Source organism: Mercenaria mercenaria, chromosome 16, assembly GCF_021730395.1.
Source record: "Mercenaria mercenaria strain notata chromosome 16, MADL_Memer_1, whole genome shotgun sequence".
In the NCBI taxonomy this organism is placed as follows: domain Eukaryota; kingdom Metazoa; phylum Mollusca; class Bivalvia; order Venerida; family Veneridae; genus Mercenaria; species Mercenaria mercenaria.
Genome location: NC_069376.1, coordinates 71719827 through 71737952, shown reverse-complemented (window position 1 = coordinate 71737952; position 18126 = coordinate 71719827). Strand labels below are relative to the sequence as shown.

The window sequence follows — 18126 nt, the reverse complement described above, 5'->3', positions numbered from 1 at the left end:
TTTCTTTGTTGACAAAAGTGAAGAAAGAATGTTAGAATTAATACTTTAAAGTTATAACAAATCCATGATATCATAATATTGAAATCAATGGTTCAGATATTTTCATATATACAATGTACTTCTAAAAACAGCAAAGTACAGTGGTAACGTACTTTAAAGGGCCGTTATGGAAAAAATCTTATTGCTTAGAAAGTATGTAGCTGTACTATTTTGTAGAGAAGACTGAGTATTTAACAACTTGATAACTAAATATTCCTTTACCATTTTCTGAGAAAATTACGATACAATAAAACAAGATTACTAGAATGGTAACGTAACATGTGTTATGTAAGTTACAAATAGATTCCTGCTTCAAATAAATATTTACATTATATTTTCATGTGCTTCAGCTCAAATAACACAAGTTTATTGATCACAGTTTAGTTCATCATGTTGTTCAGTTTTAGTTATATCTTGTTTTCAGAGATGTCTGTTTCAGCATTGATTAATTTATGCAAATTTTCTAAAATACCTAATGTAGATTTTTTTTTTACCTTCACAGTAATAAAGTACTATTCTTGGAAAACACTGAGAGACATTAAGACCAGATCAAAGCTGTCTGATCTATATTTTCTAAATAATTGATATAACAAAACAAGGTTATTGAAATGGTAACGTAGCATGTGTAAAGTATGTTACATACTGATTCCTTCTTCAAAAAGGTGTTCAAACTTCATTTCCAAACAATATAGCACACATGATTGTTATTTCATTGATAACATTTAATTATATCATTTTATCAAATTTTAGTGATATCTTGTTTTCTGACATGTTGGTTGTTGTTATGGTTAATATTATGCAAATTAGCTAAACATACCTATTTTGGAGTAAAACATTTACCATCAGTGTAACAAAATACTATTTAAGAAAACACAGAGATTTTCAGAACAGATCAAAACTGTTTGGTACATTTAAATTGATTTAAAACTTAAAAAAATATTATTTTCTATTAAAATTTTGTCATTTTGTAACATTCTCATTAATATTCATGAATATGCAAATTAGATAATTAAAATACAAATGCTGCTTTATAAAGGCCAATGTCTTAGCTCCATTTTGAAACCATTTTTATTGTTTTATCACAAAACTGACCAAGATATGACTGATTATCCTTTATATGGTCGTATATTCCAACAAGAGCACCGCCTTGCGGGTGCTGACGCTCATCTGATTCTTTTGTATAATAGAAATATTGTCCTACCCATGATTTTCTAAGTCTAAAAAGGGCCATCATTCTTGCAAAAAGCAGGATAGAGTTATGTTTCTTGATGTATAGCGTCCGCTTATGATGGTGATAAACTGTTGCAAGTTTTAAAGCAATAGCTTTGATAGTTTATGAGAAAAGTTGACTTAAACATAATACTCAACCAAGAAAATGATTTTCTAAGTCCAAAAGGGGCAATAATTATTGCAAAATGCAGGATGGAGTTATGCTGCTTGCTGTACAGGCAGGCTTATGATGGTAAACAAGTGTTGCAAGTTTCAAAGCAATAGCTTTGATAGTTTAAGAGAAAAAGTTGACCTAAACATAAAACTCAACCAAGAAATCTGATATTTTCTAAGTCCAAAAGGGGCCATAAATCTTGCAAAAAGCAGGATGGAGTTATGTTGCTTGCTGTACAGGGTCAGCTTATGATGGTGAACAAGTGTTGCAAGTTTTAAGGCAATAGCTTTGATAGTTTAGGAGAAAAGCTGACCTAAACATAAAACTTAACCAAGAAAACTGATTTTCTAAGTCCAAAAGGGGCAATAATTCTTGCGAAAAGCAGGATGGAGTTATGTTTCTTGATGTACAGGGTCTGCTTATGAAGGTGAACAAGTATTCTAAGTTTCAAAGCAATAGCTTTGATAGTTTAGAAGAAAAGTTGACCTAAACATAAAACTTAACCAAGAGCTCGTCGAACACGAAATGCCCCCCTTGATGCATTCAGTAATTGCACAAGGAACAGAGATTATATGTTCACTGTAAAAAAAAGTTCTACCATTCTGGTTTAATCTGACCTTGACCTTTAACCTATTAACCTAACAAGAGATTACAGAGTGATCTTGGCGCCATCCACTGAGCCATTTTTGAATGTTCCAAATTTCAAGACTAGCTCAAGGTCAAAATCAATGTCAAATTTCATTTTGAAACAAAAAACTATGCATGTGGTCCAAATTTGAAGCCTGTACCTTCAAAAAGGTTTTTCGGTACACAAACCTATGCATGTGGTCCAAATTTGAAGGCTGTGGCTACAGAAATGTGAAAGTAGGTCACTAGGTCAAGATCAAGGTCAACTCATGTCAAGGTTCATCTTGCCACTCAAAACTATACATGTGGTCCAAATTTGAATGATGTAAGTTATGGACATGAAGGTTCTAAAATTTTCCATATATAAGTCTATATGAACCATATGACCCCTGGGGCGGGGCCATATTTGACCCTAGAGGGATAATTTGAACAAACTTGGTAGAGAACCACTAGATGATGCTACATTACAAAATATCAAAGCCATAGTCTTTGTGGTTTGGACAAGAAGATTTTCAAAGTTTTTCCCTATATAAGTCTATGTAAACCATGTGACCCCCAGGGCGGAGCCATATTTGACCCTAGGGGAATAATTTGAACAATCTTAGTAGAGGACCACTAGATGATGTCATATACAAAATATCAAAGCCCTAGGCCCTGTGGTTTTGGACAAGAGGTTTTTCAAAGTTTTTTCCTATATAAGTCTATATAAACCATGTGACCCATGGGATGGGGCCATATAAGACCCCAGGGAAATAATCTGAACAATCTTGGTAGAGGACCACTAGATTTTGCTACATACCAAATATCAAAGCCCTAGGCCCTATGGTTTTGGATAAGAAGATCAGAAACCGTTTTAACTGTTCCTGGCCAATGTGACCGTGACCTTTAACCTAATGACCTCAAAATCAATAGGGGTCATCTGCTGGTCCTTACCAACCTCCCTATCAACTTTCTGATCCTAGGCCCAAGTGTTCTTGAGTTATCATCCGGAAACCGTTTTACTATTCAGGGTCACTGTGACCTTGACCTTTGACATACAGACCTCAAAATCAATAGGGGTCATCTGCTGGTGATGACCAACCTCCCTATCAACTTTCATGATCCTAGGCCCAAGTGTTCTTGAGTTATCATCCGGAAACCATTTTACTATTCATGGACACTGTGACCTTGACCTTTGACATACAGACCTCAAAATCAATAGGGGTCATCTGCTGGTGATGACCAACCTCCCTATCAACTTTCATGATCCTAGGCCCAAGCGTTCTTGAGTTATCATCCGGAAACGGATTGGTCTACATTCCGACCGACCGACATTTGCAAAACAATATACCCCTCCTTCTTTGAAGGGGGGCATAACAAGAAATCTGATATTTTCTAAATACAAAAGGGGCCATAAATCTTGCAAAAAGCAGGATGGAGTTATGTTTCTTGCTATACAGGGTCAGCTTATGATGGTGAACAAGTATTCCAAGTTTCCAAGCAATAGCTTTGATAGTTTAGGAGAAACGCCGACGCAGACGCCGACAACTGCTCAAGTGATGACGATAACTCATTTTTTTTCAAAAAATCAGATGAGCTAAAAATGAACGGTTGCCATAGAAACAGTGAATTCTTATACAGTTCAAAAGTGTTTTTTCATGGGAACATTTTTTATTTTGAAAGGGTTGGTCCTGCCGAACAACTTGGTACCTATGAAAAAAAGGCTGGGGGTGCATGGTAGACCCTATTGGCCCCCTACCTAGATATTGGTTATGTTTTTTGCCCTTACTTGCAGGGAAAACTTACTTGCAGGTAAATTTGAGGAACAGAGTAGCAAATGAGTGGGGAAAAATTACCTGCAGGTAAATTGGAGGAACAGAGTAGCATCTGGGTGGGTAAATAAAATCTGGAAAGCAGATCCCTCGGAAGCACCGAGAACAATGCAAACAGTGAAAATTGCAGACTCGGTTTGATCGAGTCTGTTCATAAGCAGTAATGGAAAATGCAACACTGCCCACGCCCCCTAGCACCGGCTTAAGCAGTATTCAATCTTCAAATCTAAATGAATTGAAATCAATGATCCCGTAGGACCAGAAAATATAACAACACTGAGATGAAGTCGGGGCGATTTTTTACTTGCAGGTAAAGGGGGGATACTGTTTACCAGCTGAGTGGGGAAAACTTACTTGCAGTATAAATTGGAGGAACAGAGTAGCAACTGAGTGGGGAAAACTTACTTGCAGGTAAATGGGAGAAACCATTCAGAAGCAGAGTGGGGAAAACTTACTTGCGGGTAAAAGGGAGAAACTGTTTAGCAGCTGAGTGGGGAAAACTTACTTGCGGGTAAAAGGGAGAAACTGTTTAGCAGCTGAGTGGGGAAAACTTACTTGCGGGTAAAAGGGAGAAACTGTTTAGCAGCTGAGTGGCGAAAACTTACTTGCGGGTAAAAGGGAGAAACTGTTTAGCAGCTGAGTGGCGAAAACTTACTTGCGGGTAAAAGGGAGAAACTGTTTAGCAGCTAAGTGGCGAAAACTTACTTGCGGGTAAAAGGGAGAAACTGTTTAGCAGCTGAGTGGGGAAAACTTACTTGCGGGTAAAAGGGAGAAACTGTTTAGCAGCTGAGTGGCGAAAACTTACTTGCGGGTAAAGGGCAGGATGTTTACCGAGATTTGCTCTAAATGCCTTTCAAGTTGCCGATCTATTTATTTTTTTAGCTCTTTGCTTTGTGCTAAAATGTGCTAACAGGAGCTGTCACACAAAACAGCTCATCTATTACAATACTGAAGAAGGCTAATGCAGCTGAAACACTGGTGAAAAATAAAGTGACTTGTTAAAAAAGTTTTGTAGTTTTAATTACTTTTAATACCTACATATATATAATGCTGGATAATTAAAATGGGCGTATTTGCGGAAGCTAGAGCAATCACTGCAGTGTTTAATGTTTCACTGAGGATGACAATATCTGACAACTGTTTGTGAGTCAAATGTATTTATGAATAACGGAAAATCAGGTGAAGTGTTTCAAAACATTAAATAAGTACAGTGCAACCTCTGTAGAGCAACACCCTTTTGCGGGCTTAGCGTAAAACGGTTGTAACTCCATCTTTATTTCATATAAGTTACAACTGTTTTGCGCTAAGCCCGTGTTTTGGAGATACAAATATTGACTGTTATGTAGAGGTTGTTGTTCTTGAGAGGTAAATTTGATAGTATATTTCAGCTTAGGGAAATTTTGATGATGTTGTTATAGAGAGGTTTTTGCTTAAGGGAGGACCGCTCTGGAGAGGTTGTACTGTATAAAAGGGATTTATTTTGGGAAATATTTCTGCCAAAGTAATGCACCATGGGTCAAATCGTCTTGCTATTAATGTGGAATAACTATTTATCAAATCCGTTGAGTAATAACCGAGATAGAGCAAATGTGATTCACAACTTCTAACCTGTAATCATAAATAACTAGAGCTATCACTGATGGTGATGAATGTACACACCCCCCACCCCCTGCATGCACTGACACAGTACATTGCAATTTGACGCACACAAGCATAATAATGTGGACTAAGTATAAAGACTATGTATATAGTATAGTAACAAAAAACAAAGTCCTATAACTCTGCAGAATATTTATCTAAAAGAACGTAACATGCACCATGCACAAGTAGGGTTGGTACTGATCACTTGTGTGAAGTTTCATTAAATTGTGTGCAAGGGTTCGGGAGATTAGGTGCGCACAAGATTGCATATGCAGACTGTATGTATATAGTATATTAACAAAAAACAAAGTCCCATAACTGTGCAGAGTTTTTTTCTGAAAGAACCTAACATGCACCATGCACAACTAGGATTACTACTGATCACTTGTGTTAAGTTTCATTAGATTGTGTGCATGGGTTCAGGAGATTATGTGCGCACAAGATTGCATATGCAGACTGTATGTATATAGTATAGTAACAAAAATCAAAGTCCCGTAACTCTGCAAATTTTTTTTTCTTAAAGAACCTAACGCGCACCATGCACAACTACTATTGTTACTGAACACTTGTGTGAAGTTTCATTAAATTGTGTCAAGGGGGATGAGGAGAGTTGGTGCGCACAAGATTGTGTCTATGTATATAGTATAGTAACAAAAAACAAAGTCCCATTACCCTGCAAAAATAATTTCTGAAAGAACCTAACATGCATCATGCACAACTACTGTTGTTACTGATCACTTTTGTGAAGTTTCATTAAATTGTATCAAGTGGATGAGGAGAGTTGGTGCGCACAAGATTGTGTCTACGGACAGACGGACAGACAACCTGAAACCAGTATACCACCCTTACAACTTTGTTGTCGGGGGTACAAAAAGTGTGCAGAATTCATAAAATATTGGTGGCAGAGTTATTGATCTTGTGTCACTTGATGACATCTAAGTAAAAAGGGAGCATAATTCATGGCATACTGTTCACAGAGTTAAGGCCCTTTTGTCATATGATGTGGGAAATGATATGGAACAACTGTTTTAAGTTTGATTCAAATCTTTCAGTAATGGCAAAATTAATGTTGAGATAAAGCACATCAAAATTTATCCTGATATTCTAAGTTAAAAGTGGGCATAATTCGTGACATACTGTTCACAGTGTTATGACCCTTGTGTTATATGATGTGGATGATGATTTGGAACAACCATTTTAAATTTGAATCAAATCCTTCCATAATGGCAGAGATGGAGTGAAGGCACATCAAAATTAACCTGATATTTAAAGTATAAAGGGGGCATAATTCATAAAATATTGGTGCCAGAATTATGGATTTTGTGTCGTATGAAAACTTCAACCAGAAATTCAAAGTGAAAAGAGGGCATAATTCATGAAATATTTCTGCCAAAGTTATGGTCCTTGTGCCATTATGATGTGGGTATGATAAGGAATAAGTACTTTTAGTTTGAAACTAATCCATTCAGTAAATTACAGAGATAAAGAGAAAATGCATCAAAACCTTAACCACGTGTGAACCCTAAAAAGAATGCTGACCCCAGCTCAAGGAGGAAAGCTCTCCATACGCTCTGTATAAGCTAAAAAGGGCATACTATGGAATAATGGTACAAGAGTTATGGCCCTTGTGTCAAATGATGTGGAACAACTACTGTAAGTCTGAAGCTAATCCATCAAGAAATAACATAAACAAGAGCACTGCAATGTGGAGCAATATATGCCTGAAGGTATGACCTTTGACACCTAACTGTTAACTTGACCTTGAAGCGAGCCATCCGAAATATGCGCTTTGCATGTTGTCTCGATTTGGTGAACATTTGTGCCAAGTTTCTTTTAAATCCTTCAAGCAGTTCAAGAGTTACAGAGCAGACAAAACAAAGTGATATGACCTTTGACTCCTAAGTGTGACCTTAACCTTGAAGCGAGGCATCCAAAACATGCTTTCTGCATGTCATCTCGATGTGGCGAACATTTGTGTCAAGTTTCTACAAAATACTTCAAGGGGTTCAAGAGTTACAGAACTGACACGAAATTGTTAACAGACGGACTTTGACCCCTAAGTGTGACCTTGACCCTGAAGCAACCCATCCAAAACATGCGCTCTGCATGTCATCTCGATATGGTGAACATTTGTGTCAAGTTTCTTCGAGATCCTTCAAGGGGTTCACGACGTACAGAGCGGACATGAAACTGCTAACGGACAGACAGACAGAAATTGATATCATAAGATCAAAGACTCCCTTCGGGCATATAATAAAGTTATATGTGCTTCAAAATTTTAACCAAGCCCTGAATGCAGACACTGACATTGGGTCAAGTAGGATACCTCCCCATATAGTTTGCACTGTCAAGCTGTAGATGTTAGACAAATATCTTCAACTGACATAAGTCCTCCTTAATATGGATGACTCTCATATGTTTACACATACAAAAACAAAACACAATCAAAATAACATATTTTACTTCAGACTATGAGTTTGTAAACATATACACAAGCACATATCAACATTTAAAAGACAACAGAGGAACAACTGATGTAGATATATACATATCTGTGTGAATGAAAAATGGAAAAAAAGTTAAAAATATTTATAAGAAATCACTTAAATTCTCAGCATGACACTTAAGCTTTTAATGAAAGGTTACTTTGACTATTACCATTTCATATCTGAAAGCTGCATTGATACACACAATATCAAATTCTACATTTCTAACTTGGATTTTTATCATACATACTAATGCCATGACAACATATTACAACTTCAATTCAATATCGGAAGAAATAAAAAGTAAAGTACCATATGTTTGACAATACTGTAGAATCTGGTTAATAAGCGCGTATTTGAATATAAGCGCGTATGAAAAGTAAGCACATATGGCCCTACTGTTATTTAATCCCCCGCCGTGGCGGAGGGATTATAGGAATGGTCTGCGTCCGTCCTTCCGTCCGTCCTTCCGTCCGTCTGTCCGTCCTTCCGTAACAAAATCGTGTCCGGTCCATATCTCCTAAACCCCTTGAAAGATTTTCATGAAACTTGGGTCAAATGATCACCTCATCAAGACAATGTGCAGAACCCATGAGTCAGCCTTGTCGGTTCAAGGTCAAGGTCACAACTCAAGGTCAAAGGTTTGAGCCTGCCATTTTGTGTCCGCTCTATATCTCCTAAACCCCTTGAAGGAATTTTATAAAACTTGGGTCAAATGATCACCTGATCAAGACGATGTGCAGAACCCATGAGTCAGCCATGGCGGCTCAAGGTCAAGGTCACAACTCCAGGTCAAAGGTTTGAGCCTTCCATTTTGTGTCCGCTCTATATCTCTTAAACCCCTTGAAGGAATTTTATAAAACTTGGGTCAAATGATCACCTCATCAAGACGAAGTGCAGAACCCATGAGTCAGTCATGCTGGCTCAAGGTCAAGGTCACAACTTAGGGTCAAAGGTTTGAGCCTTCCATTTTGTGTCCACTCTATATCTCCTAAACCCCTTGAAGGATTTTCATCAAACTTGGGTCAAACGATCACCTCATCAAGGCGATGTGCAGAACTTATGAGTCAGCCATGTTGGCTCAAGGTCAAGGTCACAACTGAAGGTCAAATGTTTGAGCCTTCCATTTCGTGTCCGCTCTGTATCTCCTAAACCCCTTGAAGGAATTTTATAAAACTTGGGTCAAATGATTACCTCATCAGAACGATGTGCAGAAATTATGAGTCAACCATGCCAGCTCAAGGTCAAGGTCACAACTAAGGGTTGAAGGTTTGAGCCTTCCATTTGGTGTCCACTCTGTATCTCCTTAACCCCTTGAAGGATTTTCATCAAACTTGGGTCAAATGATCACCTCATCAAGAACTCATGAGTCAGCCATGTCAACTCAAGGTCAAGGTCACAACTGAAGGTCAAAGGTTTCAGCTCTGTATCTCCTAAACCCCTTGAAGGATTTTCATGAAACTTTGGTCAAATGATCACCTCATCAAGACGTTGTGCAGAATTCATGAGTCAGCCGTGTCAGTTCAAGGTCAAGGTCACAGCTAAAATCAAAGGTTTACCCTTTCACTATCCATAGCAGTGGCGGGGGATTTAGCTGTCTTTCAGACTGCCTTGTTCTGTATGGAATAATAAGCGCATATCATTTTCTTGAAAGTAAGTGCATATCCAGTTAAAAGTAAACAAACAACAGATGAAACAGCGTTACTAGTATAATACCGAGATACTAGTTGTTACATCATGAATGCAGGTGGCATGTGCTTTTACTTGCTGAATAGCTGATGGATGCTAAAAAATTTTAGCGTCTATAAGTAACGTCTATTGTTTGGTAAAACGTTAGTTAATCAATCACAATATTACATCATGTTTGAAGTAAATTTGAATACCAGAAAAGTTGTCATGTCATTACAGTTTGTGAAACTTGTATAAATCTGTGAAAAATTACGGATAAAACACCTCATAAAAGCAAGTCTTATTCTAGGTTTCAGTTTCAGTTTAGGGAAAAGAAATTAGAAATTACTGACTTTTACAAAAGATGTTGGAATGAGTACCGCATATACTATGAGCATAACACAGCATACGACTTGTCTATAAGCACATATCAAATATAGGCGCATAGGTTTGGGCTTAAGTATAAGCGCTATCAAAAATAAGCACACAAAAGTGTCACTAACATTATTATAAGCGAATACACCTATTTACCAGATTCTACAGTATACTTACCTCAAGTTTTCTGGTTTTGACAAAATTTCATAACCTGGAGCCAGAATGTTTTAAGATCTATTTCTCAATTTCAAAATTTTATTCTAGATTGTTTTACTTGGCAAATGTTGATTCAACTGACTACAAATTTTGAAATTGTCGCTATTTCCACTCAGGTTTGTGACTTATGTGTAGTTAACCCTTATCAACAATATTCAAATGTGTATACTATTTTTAAATTGTTTGATATATGATTCAAGTAACTAACTACAAATAAATGTCTCTGAATGGATAATGTACATCTAAATTTTGTTCTGATTTTTGCTTCTACAGGCATCTACTGAAATATATTATAAAAATTTTACCCATAAGCACACCTATACAAGAATTAAATCTCCACCTCCTTCAATTTCAACAGTTTTAAAATGCGACACAAAGAAATAAGCAAAACGTCCCAAAACACGATATGAAGACCCAATCTGTACAAAGGACTTCAAGACAAATATGTACATCTTTGAAAATATCTAGTCTTCTGATACAAACAGATTAAAAATTTCAAAATGTAAAGAAAATAAATGAGCAAAAATTCTATTTTTTGACAAAACATAAAACTCTTTCATATATCTATATTATCTTTTTAAAAAGTTTATCACCTTTTTGAAACATGTTATTTTCTCTGAAGATCATACTATTTTCAAGTGTTTATATGTGGCATCATTATAAAAAAGAAAGAAAAATAATTACAGAAAATCCCCACAAAAATCCCACCAAATCTGACCAAAACAAAGGGAAGTCCTCACCCCTTTGATTTTTCCAAAAACAATATCCTAATGTTCAATTTAGTCTTGGATAATTATCACCTTAAAAACTGCAACTTAAATTTTATGTGGATTTTGCCCTCTTGGTCAAACTCAGCGAGGGCGGGGGAATGTTGCCCTACATTTAAAACAAAGTTTTAAGGGATTTAATATTTGACTATGCTTAAGGTTGCTAAGTAGTATCAGCCAAAATCATAGGACTCGGTTAAAGTTTCAGAAAGTTAGAAAATATTGTCAGGTTTAACATCGCTAAGATATTACTGGTCATACTCTTGACTTTCCAACTTCTGATGGTGGAGAAAGACCCCAGGTATCTAGGATCCTGGCAAAGGGAGGTAACTGGGTGGAACTATCATCCTCCCATAACCATGCGAGATGGCATCCTCACATGAATGAATGCCAGACTCCGAAGTGTAGTTTTGAATCTACGTAAGTGTGATATAAGCCATCCATAGTCAGTGATCTTAACAACTTGACCATAGAAGCCCCTGAATGAAGTGATAAGGAATTGAAATTTGATTTAAATGGCATTTGCTTAACACTTAGAATGCTAGTGAGTATGGACCAAGATTATATTACTCAAAACTTTATATTTTTCTTATGAAACTTCTCTGAACTGAACAAAAAGGTCTTACGATATCAAAATGATTTTAGAAACTTTTTCGATTAATACTGAACTGGCTAGTTGAAATATCGGATTACTGTAAAATCTGGTAAATAAGCGCATATTTGAATATAAGCGCATATCAAAAGTAAGCGCATACGGCCTTACCATTATTCCGTTTGGGATAATAAGCGCATGTCATGCCCTTACCCTAATTTTGTCTTCAATTACTGGTAAACAAACAACAGATGCCGTAATAATTGTTTATTATGTATACAAGTGACAAGTGTACTTACCTGTTGAATAGCCGATGGGTGTTAAAATATTTTAATGTCTGTTGTCTGGTAAAACATAAATCGATTTTGATAATCATGCTTTTTGAATAGAAAATATTCTCTGTAATTGAAAATAATGATTGAATATCAGAAAAGTTGTATGCATTGTTATTACATTTTGTCATTCTTGTGTAAAATCTGTGAAAACAATATAGATTAAATGCCTTGTGTTGAACAGTGATTGAATGTTCTGAGAGATTAAACATTATTTGCAATATGATCATTATGCATTATGTATAAAAACTGCATGCAATAACTTAAAAATGAAGTAGTTCACTGTGCATGTCTATGTTCAGGTTTTACTTTCGTTTTCTCAACCGAGGTAAGCACTGTCAGTTTTCCAAATATATCAAATACAGGTGCACATGGCCTGTCTATAAGTGCATATCAAATAAAAGCGCATACTTTTGGCTTAGGTGTAAGCGCATGTCAAAAATAGGCCCATAAATGTGCCACTAAAATTATTTTAAGCGTATACACTTATTTACCAGATTTTACAGTATTTTAATCTAACAGTACACAGCTATTAAAGAATTGTAACAATACAACATAACACATTTTACAAAATACAATTTTCTACTGCTGTAAATACAACAAAACACTGAGAAATTTCAATTTGACTATAAACGAAAATCAATTACTTCTGGACACTGAAATCACCCACTTTGAGCATTCAGGAACAGTGCAAGACATTTTAAATATGTAAATAATATTTAATTGTTGAAGTAACTAGTCTCCAATTAAAGCCAAACTTTTACCAATTAAATCAACTGAAATACTGACTGAGAACATTTTCATTTTGGGGATTTCTTTTTTTCCTGGAAGAAAGCCCCTTTAAAAAGTTAACCAACTGATTTCAAAATCACGTGAAACATAGTCTTGCTCTAGTCTGGTTATTTTCATATATACAGGGGTGAAAACAGAGCCAAATGACCATCTTGATAACAAGCATGGGTTTGGGAGCCACATGTCTTTGTCAGGATACAGGCGCTGAGCCATTTTGCGGGAAAAGTGCCCCAACACATTCAAAGCTTTTAAAATACTTTCTAGAGTCTACTTGGATATGTTTTAATTTTTTTTTGTCGGTGTACCAGTTAGCACTGTAATCTTGTACATGTGAATTAAACCTAGTGTACAATGCTAACACAGCTAAAGAATACTTATTGAAAAATATACTCCAAAGATAGTTGATGATTCTGCAACTCCTTTGTATTATTTATCAACCCTTATCATGCTGGACACGACTGTTTCTGCCTTTGCAACCAGTGCAGATCATGCTCAGCCTGCACATTTGTGCAGTCTGATCAAGATCTGCACTGTTCGCTATTCAGTCAGTATTTTTTTTTTTTGGTTATCACCCCTTTTAACAGTTACTGGTACTGTCCAAATTGAAAGATGAACAAGTTCATTATAGAAATTCAGCAGGGTAAGGGTTAACAATTTTCAATGATGACTCATTACACCTATCTAGCATGGTTCTATTTTCACAAAAGAGATCAAAAAACTACAATACAAAGATAAACATTACAAACATTTATGAAATGTCTACAAATGTTCATTAATTTCCTGTATCTAGCAATGTCTCATTATTTCACAGAATTGAAATAATCAAATTTTTTTCATATAAGGGTACACAAAATAGATCTTCAAATGCCGTCAATGGTTGAACTTTTCCGGATTTCCTGAACACACAAATCACAACATTTAATCTCAGTGACAAACAAATAATATTTGTTAAATTCAGACTCCAGGACGAAATGTTTAAAATTACAGATATTTCCCTTCAATTTCCGCAGCATTTCATGATTTTTTGAGCCGTTTCCTGCCATCAGTATCTGTTGTTGGGGTCATTGCTGCAATTCTACGACTTGTACGTGTTGGTGTAAGGAAGTTGCTGTTGGTTGTGCCATTAACTTCCGGCATGGCAGGAGAAGACCGCAGTCTTTTATTGGCCGGACCTCCATCCTCGTCCCTGTCTGGAGTTCTCTTAGCTACCTTTGGAAATGATAAGTCCCTTACAGGAGTGCCCACTACACCTGTATGAATAAAACACAGCATTTTATTACATACTCATTTCTATTCCTCGTTAAGTTACACTGGTACCGGAAACGTCAATATTTTTCCATACACTGACGCCTGAATTTCAGATCGGGTGTGTGACATAATTTAATGTTTATCATTGCATTAATTCTTCTATTTGGTTTAGTATTGTCAATCTTATTCAGGCTATTGAACAAATTCATAATATTTACATTACATTTATACATATAGATACGTATGTAATAAAGCGGTTATTATCCTTGCATCTATGCACTAGTTCTTTAGCAAAAGAATATTTCGCTCCTAAAGGTGCGCTATATTTCCGCAACAGAACTCATGCATATTTCCAGATACAAAGCTAATAACCTAAAAATATGTCAAGAGCCGTAAATCTGGTCTGCCTGTGAGATATCCCAATCAGAACAACAAGTGCATAACTTCATATGCTGAATAACAATCCTGTGAGGTTTGATGGCTCTACGTCAAATATTTTTGAGATAAATACAACACAAATTTGGACATGCGAATGGAAAAGAGCAACTGAAAGTGCCACTTTTTTTGGGGGGTGGGGGCGGGGCAAAAAGCACTGTCAAACTTTTCTGTAAATGAAATGTTAAAACATACGACATACCAAGTTTCTTCTCGAGAGCTTGGAGTTGTTTCTCTACTTCCCTGCATTCCTCGTATTTTGCCTGCATCTCGGGAGCTTTTATAGTCTCCATTTGTTCCTTAAGTTCAGTCTCTGCTGTTTTATGGGCAACTAGGGCTGATTTTAAATTCTGAAGAACATCTGTAAAACATTTAAATGCTTCAGGTATAACTTTCACAACCACTAGTGTTTGTTATGTGTTCTAAGGTTCTGTCCATACTCATTTTATGGTTTAAGGAAATAGTAAATATCTATATAACTTTAAAATTTACAGGACTCCTTATATAAATCTTAAGTCCAAAGTTTGTGCTATATCATATGACCACTCTATATTCTCATACATGTTCTTTTTCTGAGTTTTGCTACCTTTCAGCTGATTTGAGGGTCTCAAAGTTGGAGTTTTTTATCAACAAACATTTAAAGTGCAAAAGTGCAACATCAGAAACAAAATCCAACAATTAAAGTTTCTTTTAATTTTAGAAAAAATGTTGACCAATTCCAGATTATATTAAAAAATATATATATATATATACTGTTATTTTATTATACATATTATAATATACACTTAAAGATAAAGAAAATGCCAAAAGAGCCTAAACTGTAGAGACTTAAACATATAGAAGTCTTGTAAATGAAGTTACAAGGCACTGCATTTGACTTGTGAAATAATTAACCTTTTTCCTTCAATTTTATTTCTAAGACAACAGCATAATGTAAATTTCATCATAATTATTAATCAATGGCATAAGTATAATTAGTGCAATGTTTCACAACAGTTTCCAATGTTTCACAACAGTTTCCAAAATTTATATTCAGATACAGAACAGCATACTTTTCTGACAATTTTTGGAATTCTAATATCAAATCTTCTTGCAAAGCTAAAACTATTGTCCCCCGTCCTTTAGACCTCTGCCATGTTTTGATGTTTGACAAGCAAGCCGTCCAATAAGTGTATACAATATATATCTAAAATTATTCAGCCAAAGAAAATAACTATTGACCCTCATCAGAAAATACTGGCTGATATGAAGTGGAGTTCAATTGTTTACTTCTGAGGGTCAGTAGTCGTTTTAACAAGAGCTGTCCACTTTTCTAAATTAGCGCTTTGCAAGTAAAAGGAATGTAGCTCTGTCAAAATTCAAATCAGAATTATGGGGATTGTTTCTTCTGGTGTAGCCTTTGATAGTAAATAACTAATTTAAGTTTCAAGTTAATAGCTTTGAAAGTAATACAGATATTGGATGTATATAAAACTTTAACCAAAAATTTCTAAATTAAAAAGGGACATAACTCTGTCAAAATTCAAATCATAGTTATTGGGATTGTTTATTCTGGTGCAGACTTTGATAATAAATACTATTTCTTCGAAAAGTCGAGCTAAAAGGGTTAATAGTTCTAACCCTTTGACATCTTTCAAGGAAAGCCAGTGTTTTGTTTTACTGGGTTACACCAGAATCAGTACAATATATTTTCCAAGGAGGAAAGAAGATAATGCAAGTATTTCCTTTTTCCATATGATTTAACATTTTTTTATCCTGCTAAATTTCTAAAATGGATTGGTCTATTATTCAATATGGCAGTACCATTCATTATCTGCAGGGGTGTTCACTGAAAATTTACTGAGTAGCAAACAGTGCAGACAAAGATCAGACTGCCCAGACGCTAAAGAAGAATCACTTACCGCCAGCAGGCTAAAGGTTAATGAGCTTTTAAATGACTGATGAATGGGGTTTGCCTTTAGAATGAACATGTAAACTGGAAAGAGGTTAAATCCAATGCATGACAGCATAGAAACATAGGTTTACCCCGGATTTTGCTGCATGAAGTGATAATGAAATTCTTTGCTTGAAAAGCTATAAACTATTTTTACAAGTTTATAACACACTAACCTATGGTAGAACACAACTGATGGTATGAGTCTGGAACTGGAGCACCAAATACAGCTCCACGGAGTTTCTCAACAGGTGGCGCTTTATTCATTAATCCTCCAAACTTGCCATTACTGCGAATTCTGTCACCTTCTCGTGTAAGTATTGTTGGACAGTTGGTGTATTTAACAAGCTGAAGAAAATATTAGAAGATATTGGTATACATGTGACTCTCCGTCACAGACAGACATCATGATTTAAAAATTTAATTTTAGATAGAAATATATTTCACAGAGTGAACATCAGATATACTACACAAGTAATAAGGGCCATAACTCTTGTGTTCCTCAGTTAATCTGACTGAAATTTGCAAGAACATATTTCCTAACAGTAGTTTTAACATTTCTACACAGGTTCACAGAGATGTATCAAACCATGCTGAAGATATGGAAACTAAAGAAAAGATAGATAGATGAAAATTGCCAAAACTTTAGAACTTTGCCTTTTTCAGGAGATTAAAAAATCATCTCTATCTATTTGCATGTATTTGAACAAGCAGTTATTTTGAAAAATTGTCCATCACAAATAAAAATACATCGCACCCATAGTTACGCTTTCTGTTCAACCCATCAATTCAACCTCACACTAGAGCTATCACTAAATGTGATTAAAATCCCTTCATGCAGCTTTGATACAGGGAAAAGTAAAATATTGTAATTATGACCTTTTACCTTCAAGTGTGACCTCGACCTTGAACTTAAAGACTTGGGCTGTGCACTCTGTATATTGTTAACGTTAGGGTAACGAGGTAAACTTCTGATGCTTGTTTTATGAAAATCCTTCAAGCGGTTAAAAAAATATGGAGCAGACACAAATTTACGCTGTCTGATCTTTGACCTTAAAGTGTGACCTTGACCCTGAAGTTGTGACCAGTGTTGTGTGTACTGCATGTTGTATTTATTAGCTACTTATTTGATGCTAGTGTTATGAAAATCTTCAACGTAATTGAGAAGGTAAGGAGCCAACAATACGTTAAGCTTTCAGACCTTTGACTTTCAATATGACCTTGAACTTGGACCAAGTGACTTGGGTTGTGCACAAGGCATGTTATCTTGATGAGTTTATCAACTGATGTTAGTTTTATGAAAATCTTTCCAGCAGATAAGAAGAAACAGAGTGGACACAAATACAGACGGACAGACAAAAATTAATGACTCCAATATCATCCCCATATAATAAAATCAGTATCTGCAGGTATAAGTAGGGCATTTCAGTTGTTACAATTTAATCCATATTTTCTTTTTTTTGGTTATATCTCACACTGCCACAATTCAGGTCTTGCAGCAATTTTCCAGCAAAGTTTCCAGTTGCTCCTCCAGGCACTATCTCACAACTTGGTGAGCTTCTTCAAATCATCAATCTTACACAAGCCAGCAAGATAGTCTTTAACATCTTGTGCCAGGTTTCAAACTCACAACTGTCAAGGTCAATTGCCTTAAAGCCTATTATTATTCAACTTTACAATATTACACACTGTATTAGATCAATTGCAAACATCATATGAAACAGACAGAGATAATACAAATCATAACTGAGCCAATATGAGAAAAACAGGGCCAATTCGA

General features: G+C 35.7%; 1 protein-coding gene across 2 annotated transcripts in view; it reads right to left on the bottom strand.

Annotated features, from left to right (window-relative positions):
- Positions 1-7946: 7946 nt before the first annotated feature.
- The window catches only part of LOC123541298 (structural maintenance of chromosomes flexible hinge domain-containing protein 1-like), a 111053-nt gene continuing 100873 nt past the window's right edge, over positions 7947-18126 (bottom strand). For both annotated transcript variants that reach the window (XM_053527364.1, XM_053527365.1), the window contains 3 exons: positions 16523-16694; positions 14616-14774; positions 7947-13980 (listed from right to left, as the gene is read on the bottom strand). In XM_053527364.1, the coding sequence (XP_053383339.1) occupies positions 13745-13980; positions 14616-14774; positions 16523-16694 (567 nt within the window). In that variant the 3' untranslated portion in view covers positions 7947-13744. The remainder of the gene's footprint in view (positions 13981-14615; positions 14775-16522; positions 16695-18126) is intronic.